At 32.3% G+C, this 22512-nt stretch overlaps 1 protein-coding gene across 1 annotated transcript in view; it reads right to left on the reverse strand.

The window, feature by feature from the left end:
• Positions 1 to 16397: 16397 nt before the first annotated feature.
• Positions 16398 to 22512, reverse strand: part of LOC143231385 (isobutyryl-CoA dehydrogenase, mitochondrial-like) — a 43777-nt gene continuing 37662 nt past the window's right edge. The window contains 1 exon segment of the mRNA XM_076465930.1: positions 16398 to 17837. Within this exon segment, the coding sequence (XP_076322045.1) occupies positions 17785 to 17837 (53 nt within the window). The 3' untranslated portion in view covers positions 16398 to 17784.

Consider the following 22512-nt stretch of genomic DNA (forward strand, 5'->3'; position numbering starts at 1 on the left):
AAAAGGTTTAAATTAATGTGGTATTTGGTCTAGTGCCAACTTGGTTTTGGTGAAACTTAAAACGCTGATAAATAACTTCTAACGTTAAGAAATAGTATCCAGAGTTCTTTGTTCTGTATTTACTTTTGAGAGTTCATGCGTGTGGAGTGGAGGTTCATATCACAGTACTGTCTTTTATCTTTGTCTGTGTGAGTTCGTGTGTGTGTCAATCTTGTCTTATACTGCTAAATCAGGTCTGCAAAATTATACTGCAAAATTCAAAACAAACCTTCGTAGGAACACTAGGTCAAAAGCACCTGATCCTCCTAGCTTTTCAATGACCAAATTTCGACAACAGACAGACACTAACTTATATATCAAATATGAAAGGGCGTTGTTCAGTTTTAAATTTACAGTTTTGTTAATCACTAAAGAATTACATCCTAACGTTAAAACAGAACTTAGTAAATGTTCTCAGAATACTAATTACTCTCTGGGTATATCATGAAGTGAAAAATGAACTGCCTATTGCTCACATTCTGGGAAATTAAATGGAAATACAAAGTTATTAGATACCTTGTTTCTTGATAGGTGTAAGATTCTATCCGTTTTTAAATATATATTAATGTGTGCATCATAAATTATAATTCCTTATTGTGTGTACATGTATGTTTGTTTATAATCATTATCCTAGCTCTGAGGTTCAGACACAGCTAACATTGATGGTTAATCGCACTTTATATGGACAATGTTTGATGTCCACTTATGTTTTTGGACTATCTTCATTATCATCATGCTATGGCTATAATTACGCCCTATTTCTTGATAGCAAAATTTTCATTATAAGAAGCTTCTGCGTAAAACATCGAAAAACAATAAAGCTGCATAATTAAAACTGAAAATAAAACAAACCTTTTTCAAAATCAAACAATATAAGGTCAAGCCTAACAATCTAAGGCTTAAATTTTCCCCACCCCATTACTAACAGACCTAAACATTGTCATTTTGTCGTCTGACAAAGGCGTGCCTTTGTTGTTACAACCAAGAACGATTATGACAACAAAATGTTTACCCTATTAAATGGACCTTGTTATAAACAGATTAGCAAGGTCTCTACAGTAAGCTTTGCTGAATAAATCGCAAATAAAAAGGTGAAATAGACATTCTATAACAAACTAAACAAAATCATACCAGACCATCATGGATTTATGGTGTTCCAAAACACACAAGACAGGTGACCCACTCACAATTTTAGTCAGATTCATTAACATTCCAGTGAAGTCTCTGTGGAAGACAAATAAAAAATTTGCATATTGAAAGGTGTTTAAGAAGTATATTCTATTTTTAACAGCGTATGTAACATACATTATGGAGAAAGTAGCAGATGGAAAAGGTTATCAAAGGCGTGAAAACTGATTAGTGAATTATACTACCAAATAAGAAAGGTACAGACTTGAAGATCATTGAGTGATTTAGAAAATGTTGTCAAACATATTAGATAAGGGACAGAAATAAGTTCTGTAAAGACCAATAACAAAGTGGAATTTTTTAAAATTCTGATGGAATAGTCCACTTGTGGATAAAAGATCCTACTTGTACCTTTCGAATTAAAAAAATTACTTTTAAAATAAATCTACTGAACTTCTTGAAAATTCGGAAAAATACTAAACATTGTGAATATTATTTAGTGTTTCTGACTCGAAAAGAGGTTTATTCAGAGAATTGTTCTGATTCCAGAATATGTAAGATGTCAGTAATCTAGAATCTACAAGAAGTTTGTCGCACAAACTCCTTGTAAGTATGCTATTTCTAATCTATTTTATTTCAGGTTCAATAATGTAAAAAGACTGAAAAGTGAGAAATTTTAGATGTACTAAAGATATAGTAATTTGAAAATTATTAAACCAGAATTATTTAAAGATATCTTAGAAGAAATGTTAATACGATGTAGAAAATAAAAAAAGAAACATTAAAGGTTAGACTTCAGGAATATGTATGATTACTATGAGGCATCATAGAACTCAGAATGCTGTGTACCAAAGACACAGATTGAAAAAGTTTTATAGTACTTGATCGAAAGTTTAACCACGCCACGAAGATAATAAGATAAGTCATTCAAAAATAAATCAAGCACATAGGGCCATGAATCCAAACCAATAAAGAAACAAAACGAGTCATATTCAATTCCATATTCCTAACAGCAAACAATCCAATTACAATCTAATTTCAAGCATGTAAAGTTCAAGAGACTATGACGTAATATACTACAATACACTATCGTACTTTTTTAACACCTAATTATCGTTTTCTTTATTGCTTTTCATATTCACTAATGTTCTATACGTATTAATTATATTCACTACGAATTTACTTATGTGAATTTACATTGCGCGGGTAGGTAGACTTAATTAATAATTAGATCTACACAATTGTTGTGAGAAGAGAAAATCCACAACACGTTTTACTTGAAAGTCCAAAAATACAGCTTTGGAGAGGGCTGTTTATTTTTATTTAACTTTTTCATGACAACATCTACAAGTATCAAAGTGATTGATGCCATAGCACTTATATAGGCGAAACGGGATACGACACAACTTAAGTAATACGATGAGATAGCATAATAATCCTTCATCATAGATTTACGAACAAAGCACAACAAATCAAGATCCAATTAATATTAAGCTGCTTAAACTATTATGTAATAAGAACAACAGTAGTAGAAGATAAGTAAAATAAGCATTAATTACATGTGAACTAAAACCTGATTAAAATCAAAACACAGATGTAAATCACCCTGTACGTTTCCTATGTTGGAACAAAATGTTGCATAGTATTTTACAAAAGAGAAACAGTCACATGAGTAGTCGAAATGTTGTAATAAAAAATTAAACAAAACTAAGTAATTCCCTTAAGAGCTGTATATTTGGACTTTTATGTATATACAGTATTGTTGACGTATTTATCAACAACAATATGTCTATGACCTCTCGTGATTTTCGTACACGATATATTAATATTTTCAAACATTTTTCAAGCTAGTATTGTTGTAATTCCACCCGACGAAGAGCTCTCTAAAGACTTGGAAAGTTTGTATGTTAACCTTTAATCAAACATTGTATTTTCACGCAGTACTTCAGCCTATACGTTTATGTCTAGATCATTAAACTGCTTATAAAACAGTGATAGCGACCAACTATTTGTTTTGTTTACAAAGTTAATATTCTAATTATTTCAATAGTAATAAATCAAATCTTTAAATTACAGATAAGTATAAAATAATATATTTATGTTTAAACCAGCGTTTTGTCTTTGTGGCTTCTTCAAAATTGTTATTTTTTGAAGTTAGGCACAAAGCTGCACAATGGACTGACTATCTGTACTCTACCTACCACGGGTATCAAAACCCGGTTACTAGCGTTGTAATTCGTGGGTTGTGATAAATAATGTGAAATAGTTCAACTATTTGAAAAACAAATTCAAATAAATGCAAAGTAAAGTGAAACACAATATTCGGTTACTGGTCTCTGTTTCTATTTGCGAGTTTTAAAAATAAATGAAACATCTAATTTATAATTTCTGGAGTTTAAAATGCGCGTAAGTGATAGCTATGACTGTCACATGAAAATACAAGGGCTTATTGAATTGTAACAGAACATTAAATTAACACACGATGTCGTATCGGATAATTCTGAAGAAAACCTTTTATAAAAATAGGTCACCTAACTGAAAGTAATAGCATTAAGTCTAGATTCCATTATCTGTGATATTTAATCTTATCTGAAGCCGTTATCTTCATGACTATCTGCCAAAACACTAATAATGAAAGATGAATAAGTGCAATAACACTTATGTATGTAATTCTTACCTCAACTTTCCATCGTAAAACGTTTGTGATAAAAAATAAGTATTTTATTATCAATAACTAACTGTGACTACATGAAAAAAGTTTATGAATATATTTCTGGTAAATCGTGTTTGATGGAGTATATAATTGCGGGTAAAAACAGGATGACAATAAAATAAAGGTATTTTACTTCTAGATATTGACCGAGAAATCTCCTTGAGATGAAAGAGGTGTGTTTTTGATACACTAAAGAAGGTACAGCCAGTTAAAAACATCTGAAATGAGGAGATAAAATATAAACTGAAAATACAATGCGATCTCGACAAATAAATATAAAACCTAACACCATTTCGTGGACTTTATGTTCTCAGCAACAAACCGTTCAACTACCCGTAAAAACGATGTTTTTCGCAGCTGTAACATTTTCAATAAACGAATTTATTTGTCTTAAGCATTTGACAAGGACAGAAGAACTGCAGTAAACGTAGCTTTAGTTCCACCCCTCTATCCATCCAACGCCCCCCCCAAAAAAAAAATTTAATAGCGGGCTATCCAGTAGCAACCATTCAGATCAGAATACACGCCAATGCACCTGTGGTGGTGCTAATTTGTAAATATGTGTGCATTTATATATGCTCACTAAAACAACATTTTCCGTGATATTGAAGAAGTCTAACGACCTTACTAGAAGGCCACCAAAGTAAACAATAAAGTCTGGTTGTTTAGAAAGTCTTCGGAACTTTGTATTTTTCGTTACTTGTTCACTTTCAACCTTCGCGATCTAGTGTTACAAGTGATATTATGAAACCTGCTTGCGATAAAATATAAAAATATAAGCACCCTTCAAAATGCTCTTATATTTAACCAAAACGTATTCACTATATTAAATAGATATTTTATTGCTATTCAGCCAAAATATCCCCAGAAATATGAACATATAATTTAACATGTTAATAATATAATATTCACTACTTTTAGGCCCAGCATGGCCAAGTGTGTTAAGGCGTTCGACTCGTACCCCGAGAGTAGGGGGTTCGGATCCCGGTCGCGCCAAACATGCTTGCCCTTTCAGCCGTGGGGGCGTTATAATGTGACGGTCAATCCCACTATTCGTTGGTAAAAGCGTAGCCCAAGAGTTGGCGGTGGGTGGTGATGACTAGCCGCCTTCCCTCTAGTCTTACACTGCTAAATTAGGAACGGCTAGCACAGATAGCCCTCGAGTAGCTTTGTGCGAAATTCAAAAAACAAACAAACAAATCTCAAACTAGAAAGCAGAAAATGGTATATTTTAAGAACTTGCTAAATGAAAAAGAAAGATGGAATTTCAGTGATTTTTAGTTTTAATTTTTCATGACTTCTTATTGAAAATATGACTTAAAGAGACGAAATATCCTTGTGAAAACCAGATAGGTAAAATATTGGTGTTGAATAATGTTTCTGAAATTGGTTAACACAAGATTACTATTAAAATTACTCATTTATTTCACTTTACATTTGAAGAGTAGCTTATTTATCTTTATAATTTTATTTTAATTTTTCTCCAAGTAAACCCAAATCCCGTGTTTCTAATAGCATGTCTCTTCTGTCCGTTCTTTTGTTGCACAGTTGGTAGCGTTCACAATTCATATCTAATACATTTTGTTTAGAAGACGTTATGTTGTTGAACAAGGTTTCGATATTTTGGTGTGTTTTTGTTGTTGTTGTTTTATTTTTATAGTATTACCAACACACACACACGTTTGTTTTTGGCATTGGTGGTTATCTGAAAGAATTGAGTCATACCTGTTAGAATTTCAGTGATATTGAGTATTTTAAGCCTCTATCCCATATATGTGAGAAAATTTTAAAATGAAACGTCACTCCAATTAAATTATCTGTAATCGTGGTATGGTTATACTGGTTATATTCAAAATATGTACATTTGAAGACGAATAGAATGTAAAAGAAATTATTTCAATATATATGTATATATCACACAGACAAAAAACACAATGAAAAATTTCGGAAAGAACCATAAAGGCATCTTTCATTAATAATTGGTTTAAAAATGATTCAAATCATGATCTGACAGACACACAGTGAGGAGAAATGAACTTTGAATCTGGCTCAAATCTTGTCTAAAAAAGTATTACAGTACAGGCTAAGAAGAGATAAATAAAAAAAAAAGTTTTAATGTTTCTATTACGTAAATTGTTTGTTTGTTTAGAATTTCGCGCAAAACTACTCGAGCGCTATTTGTACTAGCCGTCCCAAATTTAGCAGTGTAAGACTAGAGGGAAAGCCGCTAGTCACCACCCCCAGCTCTTGGGCTACTCTTTTACCAACGAATAGTAGGATGGATGGTCACATTATAACGCCCCCACGCCTGAATGAGCGAGCATGGTTGGTGCGAGTAGGATTCGAACCCGCGACCCTCGTATTAGGAATCGAACGCCTTAACACGCTTAGCCATACCGTGCCGCCGTAAATTGTTATCTTATTAAATTATGTTAACTTCTTTCCGTACTCTAGCGTTGCAGCAAATACGCCGCTGTGCCACGTGGGAGCCTTTAGATCCCAACCTGCTTCAGCTCTTATTGGTTATTTCATTTTTATTGACACGTAATTATCATAATGTTTTAGTGAGTAAATTCGCGAATTTCAATTTCCGTTAAATTCAGTAATAAAATTTCATCTACCGACCATTTTCACATTTCTTGTTTAAAAGTGAGTGTTAATGAATACACTTTTCATTAGTTATTTCCTTCGTAATCCCTAAAAGAAAAGTATGATGTAAGTTTATGAAACCTTGAAAGAATCAACATCTGAAAGTTGGTTTATATAACGGTATATATTAGTCTAAGAAATTAATAACTCGTGAATTTTACTTCTCTTTTTTCATGTTTTTCCTAATTAATGTCTGTTTAAAATATTATTCTTGAAGGCTGACGGATTTTCATTATATTAGCTTCCAGTTTCACAGTGGTGAACCTGCGAATTTATACCTCTAAAAACCGGTTTTCGATATCCATGGTGGGCACAACACAACTAGTTCATAATGTAGTTTTATGTTAAACTGAAATAAACATTAATTTATGGTGATGTATTATAATTTACACTTTTTTTTTTACTTTGAGAATTGATAGGGAAATTAAAACCAACCCACCAGAGAAGTTTCAATTCCATTAATTTGTATTTACTGTCAACTTTAAATGCCGTATAAATGTAGCAAAAATGTGTAAAATGATTAAAGTAAATTATTTTTACTTTTAATACTTTAATACCAGGTTAAAACTAAAGGTGCAGTCATAACTTCTTATCTACTACGGTAAATTAATAGTAGAAAATAATTCAGAAATGGAGATAACCCTGCTTCTTTATACACGTAAAACGCGTGTATTTCTAGATTTACAATTGCGATGGGTTTTACTGTTATATTTTCATTAAATTAAATATGGAATTGACATTTTTATTCTACTCTTTCGTGAATCAAAACGTTTAGGCTTAACACTTTCAAACCGGTAAATTTGAGACTATTATAAAAAAATATTAAAAAAGATATTCTCTTTCCGGAATGTTTTTGTTTGACATTAATTGAAAAGGTTTTAGAAAATTTGTGTTACGATTATGCTTGTACTAAATGAGATATTAGATAAGATGCTAGACAAAATAGCGGAATCGACTAAAGATGTCAGATAATGACGGAACGAACTTCTTGGTAAGTATGACGACTCTTACTACCATTCAAAAGCACCATTCTCCATTCACACCCTCAATCTCGCTTCATATTTTTGTCCTGTGCATTCTTTTTTTTCGAAATTAAGCGGCCTTTGATCAATTTGTTTCTTGTCAACTCTTTGCTATCATTCTGTTGCCGTGACAACCAGAACGCGCCAGCTAAACCTAAAATGAATTTCTTGGTACTTTAACTTACTAAGCTGTGCTTGTAAATGTGGAGACTAAAGAAAATAATTATCTAAGTTTGTTAATTACGTGAGGTTGTTTTTATTAAGACGCCTCGAAAATTAGCAGACAAACTCTGAAAGAAAATGTATATATTATATGAAGAATTATCAAAGTCTTCTCTATGAGATAAAATATCAAATTTACATGTGTGGTCGTACGCATGAAAACACTATAAAAGACATGCATATTTATGTGTAATTAATTCATCAAAATAACAGTAATATGATTTCATTTATATTTAAAGTAATAGCAATGGTTTGTGGTTGATTTTTTGTCTCCTCTTTTAGAAAGAACTAAGCCTTCTGGACTATTATACATGAACAACAGTGTCTTGCTAAGAATATACATACAACGCAAAACACAAAAGCACAAAAGCCGTGGCAGGTGTTCAGTTTGGAGGAAGGGACGCCAAAGGCGTCCTGTCCCGACTGGGGCATTTAAAGTATTTTGATTCTTCTTCGCCCCGCTTTTGAAGTTATGTATAGAATCATCGCGGGGATTAGAGATACTTCGCTTGATGAATTTAGGTGCTTTTGTTCGTTAATTTTAAATGTGTGTGGCAGAGGCAAAGAAAGGTTTTGTTGTTGTTTTTTAATTTTGTTTTGAATTTTGCGCAAAGCTACACGAGACCTATCTGCGCTAGCGATTCCTAATTTTGCAGTGTAAGACCAGAGGGTTTGTTTGTTTGTTTTGAATTTCGCGCAAAGCTACTCGAAGGCTATCTGCGCTAGCTGTCCCTAATTTAGCAGTGTAAGACTAGAGGGAAGGCCACTAGTCATCACCACCCACCGCCAACTTTTGGGCTACTCTTTTACAAACGAATAGTGGGATTGACATAACGTTATAACGTCCCCACGGTTGAAAGGGCAAGCATGTTTGGTGCGACGGGGATTCGAATCCGCGACCTTCAGATTACGAGTCGAGTGCCATAACCACCTGCCCATGCCGGGCTCGGCAAATAAACGAGGGACGAAATGAAGGGAAGCAGTCGATGGTCTATATCAGGAGTCACCAAACTTTTTTCACAGGGGGCCAGATTACTTGGGGAATGAGAAGCGCGGGCCACATGATCATTATGTTCAATACTCATAAGTAGAACGAAAGCTCTCCTTAAAAGACTTAACACTAAGTTTAGGATGCCACATTAGCCATGTCGGAGTAGCATGTAATACACAAATATAATAAAAAACAAACAGAAATACAACCAATATTTTTATTTACCAAAAGGTTATCAAAGAAGGTGACATTAGCAAAAACAATTGCCACATCGCACATAGTGAGTACATATCTGAATTTCACTAGACTAGAGGGAAGGCAGCTAGTCATCACCACACACCGCCAACTCTTGGGCTACTCTTTTACCAACGAATAGTGGGATTGACCGTAACATTATAACGCCCCCAAGGCTGGGAGGGCGAGCATGTTTGGCGCGAACCCGCGACCCTCAGATTACGAAGCACACGCCTTAACGCTCTAGGCCATGTGATTTAGTTTACATTTTGGGTATTTACTATATGACTTGGAGAATTGTATTTTGTATGGGATTCTGTAATTAATAAATGTCTGTGATAATTGTTTATTTTATTTTTTCAATTCTATTGTAGAGGGGTTTATTTATTTTTCTGTAAGGTTATTCTTGGTATTTCGATTTTATTAACGATGAATTCGTTAATTTAAGGTTTTGCATTATCTTTATTGTTTTATGTTATTTTAAAGAATAAGTTTATTAAAGAATTTACGTACTACATTTAAATAGTATTTTCATTAATATTAACGATTAAATGGTGATATTTGTTTAATGGTTTACACTATGCTACAATGTACAGAAAAATTAAATTTTATACTTTATGCCGTTATTGTAAATTGTATGACTTCATTGTTAAAGTGCATATATTTTATGTGATCGTTGAGGGAGAGCTGTTCTTTATGTTAAAAATGTTCGTTAAAAGGTAATTGTTACGTATTTGTGTATAATTGCACTTTATTGAAGGATTTATTTCTTGTATTATTATATAATTTCTTCATTAAAGTTTTTCTGTTCACATTATTTCATTGTATAAAGGCTATAATCTGCGGTATTTTTCATCATTTATACCATTCTTTTTATTGTTAAAAAGTTTATTTTGAAGGTAATATTCAACATTATACGTTTTTTTGCTAAAGAGTTTATCTATTTTGATAATATATTTTGTATTCTTTGTTAAAGAGCGTTTTGTGGTATTGTCCTTTTTCTATCGTTGTTAAAGATTTATGAGATCTGTATGATATGAGACTTTGGAACTCAGAAAGGATTTATGCAATTCTATACCAACAAAAATTTAATGACTGTTGGTTTAAAATTAATTGTCACCTTGTGGCAATCTTGAGATAGAGAAGGCAGGAAAATGTAGTATATGAACATACAGTGCAGTTCCATCTTACTGTAATAGGATTATAATATTTATTGTAAAATCATTCTTTTTTATAGAAAGTTGTTTAAAATGACGTTCTGTGTAATTATTGACATCAGAGTCCTCTAGTGGTTGTTTAGGTGATACAGAACTTAATCATCAGATGTCAATCCGATGACCCAGGGAAACGGACCAATGTAAATAAACTTCATATGCACACACTATGTATCTAGTATATTAATAATTATCCTTCATCTTGTATTTAACTTTGTGTGTAGTATTACCACTTAATTTTACATCGACTCAGTTAGTAAGAGGTTTAGTATTGCTCCATAATTAATATTTTGAAATAACCTAACATGATGGGCAATCACTCTGCTTGGATTCCTTCAATTGTTAACCCCACATGATTCTGTTTAGATTATTCTCACTCAAGATGATGTTTCACATAAATGGACTAAGAGAAATATTTACTGGCATGCAAGAAATCTGGAGTTTACCAAACACGACTAGCGTTACCAAGTGACTGGTCATTCTAATTATAATATAGATTTCGTAGTAGTTCCTAGATATTAACTTAACAACTACTTAAGGATACTGCTATCAACATCCTTACCAAATGTGCAGTATTACGCAGTATCCTCTTCAGGATAAAGTTATTCACTTTGAAAGCAACAAAACAAAGCTTAGAACATGAAATAAACTCTCAGGCTTCCTCAAACATTTTGTGTGAAATCTGTAAATATACAGAACAAAGAATAAATTCAAAATAAATACTATAATTTTACGAGAAGATAGAAACCCATAGTATATTCATGTACACACTTATATAACAAAACAAACACCTTTTTTATTGATACAAACTGATCTTAACAAGGACAGACATTACAAAAAATCAATGTATCACCGCATCAAACATCTACTAACAATTCCAGAAATTACGATTAGCCTAAAATCCTGCAGAAATAAAAATGCAAATGATGATAATGTTTGTTACTCTTTCATAAAAAAAAGAAACTCCAAAGTGTTTTCTTCTATCTGTAAACTACTTATAATTTTTGGTTGTTGTTAAGCACAAAGCTACACAAAGAACTATCCATGCAGTGCCCACCAGAAGTATCAAAACCCATTTCTATCGATGTGAGCTTACAGGATAAACGCCAAGCCACTGTGGGGTTCTATATAGTTTATCATTTAAATCTGGGTGTCTGCCTTCAAAGAAGTATTATTATGAGTTACACAAAAAATGAAAGCCAGGAGATGAAATTGAAACTACAGATCCATTAGTCTAACTGAATGCATTGGAAAACTATTTTAAAAAAATCTCAAATTCTGTATAGGATCAAATTATAATAAATTAAAGTGTCCAAAATGACTTGAAAATGAAGCTAAATTACAGATCACCTGATACATCTTACTGAAACTATCATGAACAGTCTAAAAAGAGAAGACAAACGAACCACCTTATACACCTTTCTGCAACTATCGTAAAAAACAGAAAATAACCGTAGTTTGCTTTTTCAATTAAAACAGAAAAACTTTTTTCTTGTTAACGTTTAACATAACAGCCTTTACTTCAAAGTAACAAACTAGAACCTCACAGTATTCTTTATTCGATGGCTATTCAATTTAAGTAATACAGAAGTGAAAACCAATAGAGATGGTATTTATTCTTATTCCATTAATCATAAATCAACGGTTCTTTAAGAGGGTGTCGTCAGTCCTATCCTCATTATAAGTAAACGATACAGCAACCAACACCTCAGTTATATAATCATTTTTTCAGTTTGCGGATGATGTGGCTGTCAGAAAGTTCTACCACAACTGCTATACTGCGACAAATATGCAAGTAATTTGATACAAAACCAAAACTGATGTAATGATTGGAGAATATCTATCTACAAAACCAAAATTGATGTAATGATTGATGAATATCTATCTACAAAACAAAAACTGTTTTTCGAAACTTAAAAAAAAAACTTTAAAACTCTTTCCAAACTTTATTTTAATGGAAAGTTTTTTTTTAAATACCCACTTTGACCAAATTCCTAGGTACAATCATAACATGAAATGTCGCGTCAACAATCTTTACTAAAAAATGTGTGTGTGTGTATTCTTATAGTAAAGCCACATCGGGGTATCTGCTGAGTCCACCGAGGGGTTCGAACCCTCGATTTTAACGTTGTAAATCCGTAGACTTACCACTGTACCGGCGGGGGACATTAAGGAAAAATACTGAAAAGAACAAAGTTGGCCTCGTCAAATAATTATCAAATTCTACATCATAATTGTAATGCTTCACACGGTTAAATAATATCCCTGAGACTGAAGTCAATAACTTACAAACAACGTATACAAAATTAGGTACTCAAATCTATATTAAGATTACTCAGATGATTTCCAATATCACTTATACTTATGCACAAATATACAAAACTCGTCAAATTGTCTGAAAATTGTAGAGCTCTCTGTTAAATACTTCAAAAATAAATAACAGAAGAACAAAGATACAAATGAATGATATTAATAAATAACATGAAAACGAGTACCAGTTACTCTTACTTTAATTTGGCCTTGTAAAATATTAGGCAAGATTATGAAGTAGATTTTTTTCTCACTGTTATTCCTATTCAGGCTTTAATATATCATTCATATTAACGAAAACGTTTTCACAAAGTATGTATCATTTGTGAACAATACCTTGATGAGAGCCACATTTTGGTCATTGGAACATAAAAAACAATAATAAAGTGCACGTTTGGTTTTGAATTTCATACAAAACTACACGAGGTCTATTTGCGCTGGCCATCCCTAATTTAGCAGTGTAAGACTAGAGGGAAGGTATTTAGTTATCACCACCCACCGCCAACTCTTTTACCAACGAACAGTGAGATTCACCGTCACATTATAACAACCCCACTTTTTTTTAATAAATTACAAAGACGTACTTCTAACAATGCTCTTAGTGAACCTGTTTTGATGAAACAACAAGAGAAAAACCCATATAGGTAGTTAGCATTATAAGGGATAGAAATAATTCCAAGTTTCAGAGTATACATCTCAATCAAGAAATTTTATCCACATCAACACAAACTCAAACAGTTATAACTCTTCTGAATGTGCAAATTGACACACCTTATTCATTAGAAACGTAAAAACATTTTTAAATCTCAAACTTCAGAATTTTTTTTCTGTTAATGATTTAATCATTAACATTACATATCAATAAATATTATTTACCCATAGAAATCGCAAAGCTTTGTGCGTTACCAACTCATCACAACTAATTTTTTTCTTTCAAATCTACAGGTGATATAACGGTAAGCTTAAGGCCTTAAAGCACCAAAACTCGCCTTGCGCTTAAACAAACAAATTATTAATTAATATGCTTTCTTTTCCTTCACAGTTATTTTCATAAATTTACTGTGTTGTGTACAGTGACTTCACGACTTTCACAAAGTTATTATTTTTCGGTATCATTTTGAAATAAATTATGCCACTTTAGCCTACGAAAGAAAAGATGAAAGATTTATTACATACTATATTCTGAGAATTTAATATAATTACAGTGTTAGCTCTAAGTTTCAAGAAGATATGTCATGAACGAAGCTGATTAACTTCTCCGTAAGACGTACACCGATACACTTAAGGCTTCAATATTTTAACGAGTGCTGCTGGTTTTTATGTTTAGATTGTCACGACTTAAGCTCCCGTCATCAGTTTCTTCATTATCCCCGGAATTTATGACCAGACAACCAAATTTAAGGTTACTTTAAGTCGCTGTGAGTAGCATGTATTATAACTAGATTTTGACTTTGTTAGTATAAGCCAATTGAAAACGGTGTCTATAAAAAAAATAGGTAGAATTTGTACAAAATGTTGAATCGTTATATGAACTATACAAGTTATGTTTTTCAATTTATAGTTAAAAACGCCTCATACGTAGTGTTGTGCAAGGTATCATCTTTTAATACTTTGTAAAATAAAACAAGTATATTTCAGATTATATATGATCTAAATACATTTCACACTTAACGAAAACAAGTTAATTGCTTACCTCACAATCCTAAAATGGACTCGACTACAACGTGTATATATTTCGTACGTTATAATTACACGTATAATATCATATTTCTAAGAACTTAGAGTGAAAGTTAAACATAGAATGTGTAACAAACATGTCAGCTATACCACATCCAAAGCCGAAGAGGCTTCTCGCCCATATATCCATATAGAACAAAACTATTTACATTATTTCATGACGGACGGAGATTCTAAATCGCTATACAACAAACACAATACTTTTCTTGCAGTATAAACTGTTTAAACTCAAAGATTTTTCTTCTCTAAATACAAAGCTGTGCATCAGGATATCTGAGCCCTGAATTTCAGCCTTACAAGACCTTGCAACTGAGTCAACTTGGTCACTAGCATATCCAAAAAGAGCAGAAAACTTTTAAGAGGAGAAGAGAGAAACAGGTATATTTCTCTGCACATTCAGCATGACAGAGTAACAAAAGGCAGTAGCATAATTCTATTTCAGAACAGGAGTAACCACCTTCCATATGTTAAGATAAGTGTTGGTGTTCAAGGTTTTAACTCCACGCATCATCTCAATCCATTTTATTTATGATTGTGAACAAAAAGGGTAAAAATCATTGCAGTTAATACAATGTGGGTCCAGTTAATATTCACAGATATGGTGGTCTTCACCACCACAACAAACACATGCAAAAGTATGAGGGTAAAATGTCTTAATATCCAAACCAATGGCATTAGAAACAAAAAAAAGAAGAGAGGAATATATAGCCTCACCTTGCAGTTCAAATAACTTGCCTTGAGGATGGCAAATGGATGTGAAGAATATAATAACACCTTTAAAGGTCACATAATTTCATTAGTAGAAATATGTCTAACAGCTAATACTCCTTGTCTAGAGAAACTAGCAATAATCTCCAACTCGAGAATGTTAATGAAATCCCTCTCAATGAATTCAAAGTAGCACGGAAAGTAATATCAGTAAGTAAATTCCAAAAGAATTTTTACTTCAAAGGAGTTTGCTATGCTATGTTTGTAAAGTTTCAAGTAATATGCACCAAAATTTTAACTTCCTAGTTTAATTAGGAGAGTGAAAACCACTCCAATCTTTTTAGGCAAAAAAAGGGTACATTTAATCAAGAATATGGCAACTGTGTGACATCAAAGTCTACATGCCGTGGTCACTGTCCAATAATTTTTATTTGGTTATTTGTATTTGTTGAGATATCCATACAGAAAACAAAAACACTAAAGTACCCACAGACCTCCCCATAATGGAGTCCTACGAAAGGACATTCCATATTATCAAATTATGGTAGTGGATCCATAAGGATTAGATTGTACTATGCACAAACACCAGTACTGGATATAATGTTTACAATACTTGTTGAGGATGAATGACATTGGGACACTGTTGATCCTAATGACATATGATCAGACAACTGACCAAGATAGGTCACCCATCTACAGGAATTCAAGGACAAAATGTGTGTTGCAATGTCCCAAACATCACTCAACCACCAAGGTCCTTTCCTTTTCTTTCATCTGTCACCAAACACATGGTTTGGGGTTAAGATCCCAGAGAGGGTAAAATGTAGAAATTGAACCTTCTCTGGTACATACCCTAATCACATACAAAAACCCACTTCACAAGAATGTGATACTTGTATAAAGAGTTTAAATGAAACTACTCTTGGTATCCTATTTCATTCAAAATCTACATATCCCAATACATGTTGGTAAATTATGATAGATTCAGATTTACTTTATTTCTAAATAATTCTTTAATAAAGAACTAAATCTATCATATTCAGTTTAATATAATAAATTATTCAATGGAGAAGATTTCTAAGTAAGATGGTAAATCTGCATTTGAAATATGCAAGCTCTAATCTGTTATGACCAAGCAGATATTTCAGAGAAAATATTTATAAAAAAATTGGAAAAGCATTCATCACTTATAGATTTCAAAGAAAGATTAATTTTAAAACTGCATGTTAATAGAAAGTTCCACAACAAATAAATCTTGAGACACCTATATGAAAATATAATGTATACTGTTCTCAAATAGGAAAGTAAAAAGGTGTACATGTCTGAAAGAGTTCTTGGCACCAAGAAATTCCTCCTGGATATACAATGATTTCTAATATTTAAAAAATTAAACATTATCTTAATAGAAAAACACAATAATACCACCACAATATTAACAAAAATCTTTATTTAAATTGTTCAAATAATATTGTATTTTTTGTACTTTATGTAAGTATGCTTTTTTGTTACCCTAAACCTCAATACATTCTATACACTAGAAGTTTTAAACAATGTAAAAACCATTTTATTTACCTATAATCACTAATTTCATGTTTATTACTTAGTTCATTATTCACAGAAGAACCAAAAAAAATCACATCTTTAAAACAATGATATAATAAAGTTTATACTACTCTCCAGAGTATTATCAGCTTCACTTTGGTTTGTTCTTTTACATATTACTAATGGATTCATTTGTATAGACCTAAAAACTGTTGCTTAATGTAAACTTTCTTTTGCACTTTTGAATAAAGATGCCTGTATTAATTCTTTGAAATTTGAAGTTCACAGTCAGAGTTGTACACTTAGAATAATTATTCAGTTCTAAATGATCATACACACAATTATTATAAATTGAGATCTTGTCTATCTGATACATTGAATGATACAATAACAGCAGTACTGTGAAACTTCCAAAAGCTCATAAACAAATGTACTCAAAAGAATTGCATGTGCAAAAAAATGTATTTCTGATGTCTTAATTACCTCGGAAGAACAAATGAAAGTTTTTTAATTTTCAATATACAGTTAAGTCTCATTTTATTTGTCACTCTAATTTAGATTAAGTGCATAATTTGATTATTACAGAGAAAATACCAAAAACACACATTACTTTTTCCCCAGTAGTTTGTAGACATAGTTTAATAAAGCATTTTGTATATGAAGAAATAAGAATTTTCAACTTACTATGTATACTCTTAAAAAATATAAATTTTAACACAAACTGTTGTATTAAATAATAACCATAACTAAAATAAAAAGTTTACCCAAACACCATACTTTCAAAATTTCAATAAACCTTTCTTTACAAACATGTACAAAATGTTTATGTTTAGCACTAACAATATTAATACTAAAAAAAACTGATAGGATCAAGTGTATAATTTACTACATATGAATAAGCCAATGTTACAAATAATAAATATATTCCTTTATAAAATACTGATGTAATCCAGATTACATTATTATGGATTCCACTAGCAGCCTATGCATAATTAATAACACAATATATCTTTGATACTGTTTTAATTAGAATGTTAAAAACGTTTTATGTCGTTTCAATAACTTTTCATGCAATGTATATTTTTAGAATTGCCCCTATGTTTGTCAAAGTTCAAAAATATTTTCTATTTAATTTTTTTAATTTAAGAAAAAAACAAATAAACCACTACATAGTTCCAGTTTATATAAATACATAACAAGAAATCCATGGTCATGTTACCAAACTTTGTTCATGCACTAGCTTTCTTTGACATATCATCAGCTTCTAGTTATTTCTCAGTTCTGCAAGATATCTCGAGATACTACAAGTTGCATAATTTCATTGGTTCCTAGATAAAAATATGAGAGTATCAAAAAAAGATGAGTGATAAACAGTAATTTAAATAAATATGATAAAATCAGCTCAAAGCCATTTTTGTTTTTGCTGATGAAATATTACTTGTGTCACAAGTAATATTCATTTTATTAATTAATTGAAAAATACATCTGCTCTATTTTAAAACTATTTTGTATAAATTATAAAAGTAAACCTTATGCAAATGGTAACTAACAAATAAATTATTTGATAGCAATACTCAAATTTGACTAAAAATATACTAAGGTATGAAAATAAATTCACTTTTCAAATGAATTATTATTATCATCCATGTTAACTTCTTTGTGACTTTGGAATAACAGAAACAACATATGAAAATCCCCAATATATGCAAAATTGTTATTATAAAAAAATTACGAAAATATTTCAAATACAACTGCATGTTTCAAATATGCAAGGCTAAAAGATGTAGGAAAAGATAAGTCTCCTACATAAATAAAACACAGTTTCCATCTGTAAACCAATTCTAATGAAATTCAACCCTTCCCTTCAACAACAACAACAAAAAAAAGAAAAAAGGATTGTCTAAATAAACAGTTAGGTGAATGGTTTATGTGACACAGCCATTTAAATTCCCCTTGGATGAATAGTTTATGTGATAATGTATTCCAATGTCCACCTTTTCTACTGACTTAATGCCTACTTTCTGAACTCTATCTTCCACACTGACTGCCAGACCTACATTGGGAATGACACAGCCCCATAGTGTCAAGTCAATGAAGTAGATGCAGAGCTTAAGTACTGAGCAAAGCTTAAATACCTCTGATAATTATAAATATAAAACAGAGTTGTTACTCTGTCTGTTTGATGTCGCAAGTTGTAAGGAAACAGCTGAACAAATTTTCATGATATTTGGTGTAGAAGTTCAAACAGACTTCCCCAAAACCTAATGTGCACAGATGAACTATGAAATGAAGTTTGAGTTCAACAAATATTTTTGTAACACTGAAACCAAAAACAAAGTTAACATTTTTCTTACCTGAAAATGTATTTCCAACAGACACTTACATCCGTGCACACAGTAGCTATTCCTCACATTTCTGTCTTTGAGATTTTGCACATGCCACTATCCCTGAGCTACCACCATGAAAGATGATTATAATGCCAACTGCATGCACAATGCAATCAACATGAGATCATAACCCCACACCAACAGAAAGGGAAAAAACATTAGAGTCTAATAAGCACTTGCATTCCACATTAACTTCATGGCAAAAGTAATATGCAACAACTATGGGAAGAAATAGTGTGAAGATGTGAAAGGACATCAGTATATATCTGAAATACATTTTAAGATAAGGAAAATATTAATTTCTGAAACAATATACACATACCTCTCTGCATAAAGTAGCTAGAATCTGACATAGATGTAGTTAGGGGTCAATGAAATTATAAAAACCTAGATGAGCTAACATCTGAGACAATGACTGAAGGGAAAAGCTCACAGAGTGTAACACCCTACTGTGAGGGCTCACTAGAAGGACACCACTCATAGGAGACCACATTCACTTTGTGCAGTGCATACTCTTTAACTGATAAAAATAGGAAAGAAGAGAAGCAAAATGGACAAATGTGTTACATGAAGGTGATGGGTAGTAAAAGACACAAGCAACCAAATATTTATATGTAAAAAATCAGTTGGACTTGGTATATATTCTGCAGTAAAATTAACTCACATTACACATGGGAATTGGGGACTATGTCCCTTTCTGTAGTATGAGAAAAACGTGTTATCCCATCCTGCTGGCTAAACTTGGTAAATTATATGATAGGTGGAGACATGGACATTGCTGCTATATTTCCCATTACATTGTGCTGTTTACTTGGACTCTTTTCCAGAGAAATTACATAACCAGTGAAGAACTCTCTAAGTCAATCACCCTAGCAGTTAGGAAATGGAAGCAGCAAGGGTCTCCTGTGCTCTACCTGAAGACCATGAGGAGGAATTCACATTGGGAAGATACTAGAGAATGCCAAGATTCAACTGGATGTAGCTGCCACAGAGGTTTTTTTTTTACCACAAAACCTTATTCAGAAAGCTAGCATGCTAGAGACAGGAAAGTGGGCAGACACTCTTCTGATGATGGCTTTTCCATAATAGTCTGTGGAAAGTACAGTCTTGAATGGATAATGGGAAATGCACACACACACACACACACACACACACACACACACACATGGATGAGTTTAACACTTTCAATTACAAATGACTTAAGGCAATACTATAGTAGTAAGTATACTCTGTGAGGCAACACCAGCTATCTGTTGGATTTCAAGAAATGAATGAGAGACAAGTATAAGCAGGTAAGGAAACAACAAAGGCACTTATCCATTAAATAGAGTGACTAAACTGGAAAATAATGCTGGAGAGAAGCAGTAACCTAATGGAGAAGATGAAATCACCAGATGATGGATATAATAAGAGACAAAGGTGCTGGATGTAGTCCAAGTTCCAGCCCAAGGAATCCCATTCAAAGATTGTTGAAAGTGTAAGGCCAGAGTCAGTCAAGTGGCAGATTTGATGTGATGAGATATAACATAACTTCCAGGCATATCCATCATAGGAGGACTGAACACCTTGGATGAGTTTGCAAATCCATCTAGAAAGTGCAGAAGAATAATCTTATAGTGAGAATAAGTGATTGCAAGAACATGGATGTGGAGCTGTGCATACTAAATAACACCTGATCTCCTTAGCTGGTCATAAAATGCAATCAGGGTTAGCACAATCCTAAAGAACCAAGATCAATAGAAGAAACATGGGGAAAATGTATGATGGATGGATGGATGGGTTTGGCATTTTATGGGAAAAGCAACTAAGCTATCTGCATGAAACATCCAGTAAAAAGTTAAAAGTAAAAGTATTAAAATTCATAAAAAGGTAAAATGAGACAAAGTTGAATTTTTGAATTAAAACTTAAACAGCATGAAAACCAATTTCTATATATAGTGTACAGCAGTAAGAGAGAAACTACAGTAATACTAGTTTAAAAAAAAACTCCATAGCATAAGTTGAATGGTCATAACTTTCCAGGATGACTAACAGGTAAGTACAAACACCAGCATTAGTCACCTGAAGTTAGCCTTTCCAATTCTAGTTTCGAGTTATGTGACTTTACGGCCATGTTCAGAAAGTAAAGTAACAGAAATTGTAAAATACTTTCTGTAGTGAAATTGTAATTATTATAACTTGCCAGGATGACTAATTTGTTAAGTTCAAACATCAGTGTTAGTCACCTGAAGTTGGCCTTTCCAGTCCTGGTTTCGAGTTATTTGACATTATGGCCATTTTCTAATTAAATATCGAACTAGGTGTACTTCAAAAAAGAATTATAAAAAAATGTCTAATTTAAGGATTAAAAACTTAAATAGTGTTAAAAATGTCAATGGCCTTTAAAAACTAAAAACATTTGTAAGGTGGACAGTGTCACCATCTCCGATGACACTGTCCAACGTTAAGGGTAAACCTTGGGAGAAAACATGTCTAAAATAGTGCCATCGTTATGACTCTCAACAGCAGCAAGACAGTAAAATGTGGTTTACTGTGACCTGAATGTCACACAGGCAACACACTGGTGCATCAGTCAAAGATAAAAGAAAACGAGTTAAAAAACTTACCAACTTCTTTCTGATTCTTTAGGAAACAAGATGCCCAAAGTCCAATAAAGGGTTTTATTTGGAAAAGCTTGTTTTCACGTTGCTCACTCCAAGTCAACTACCAACTGGCATGGAGCCGAGCCTTGAATACAGAACCATAGTCCACGTATGGAACAGGCACAACAGTGATAGTACCAAAGCAGACAGACTTAGCTGCAGTGTCAGCAATCTCGTTCCCATGAATATCAACATGGCCTGATATCCAGAAGAACTGGATGGAAGTAAATGTTGAAAATGTATGATCTTCCTTCTGATCCACACAAGTGTTAAGAAGAAATGAATAGACAGAGAATAAAATCAAGGAAAAATCTCAAACAAAACAAAGAAGAAATCCAATTCATAAATATCAGATCTGCATTGACCACAAGCAAAAGAGAGAGAGAGAGAGAGGAAAATAGGCCTTAAGAGAAAGATAGTACATGGAGCAAGTGGTTAAGGTTCCAGTAGGGCCTGAGCAAGAGAATGTAGAACCTCACTGATGTTCCACTTGGGCAAAGGAACCACAGAATGGAGGTAATAAATTAAGGAGTAATGAAACAAAATGAGAAGAAAGAAACAGCAAAAGAAAAAGGCATAATGTGGTCAACAAGATTACCCAATAGCTTACAATGGTAGAAACTGATAAACTTGGTCAAATAGCCAGATAAAGAAGGAAAAAAGTGAGCAACACTACAAAAGTATCATGATACTTGATACATTTGATGACACACCTTTACTGGGTAAACAACTGTTGTGTATACAGAATGTACTTATTAAATATACAAATGTCTTGTTTTACCTCAAATCTGTATGTATATATAAATTGCAATGTTTATTAATATAAACTGTTTCTTAATAAACTATCTTCACATCTATCAGATAAGACAGTGTAAAAAAACAACAACAATAAATTAATCTGAACCAGGTTTTAATTATACTTTATTTTACATCAACAATTTCACATTACTAAAATATGATTTCTAAAGTATATT

This window comes from Tachypleus tridentatus, chromosome 11, assembly GCF_004210375.1.
Source record: "Tachypleus tridentatus isolate NWPU-2018 chromosome 11, ASM421037v1, whole genome shotgun sequence".
In the NCBI taxonomy this organism is placed as follows: domain Eukaryota; kingdom Metazoa; phylum Arthropoda; class Merostomata; order Xiphosura; family Limulidae; genus Tachypleus; species Tachypleus tridentatus.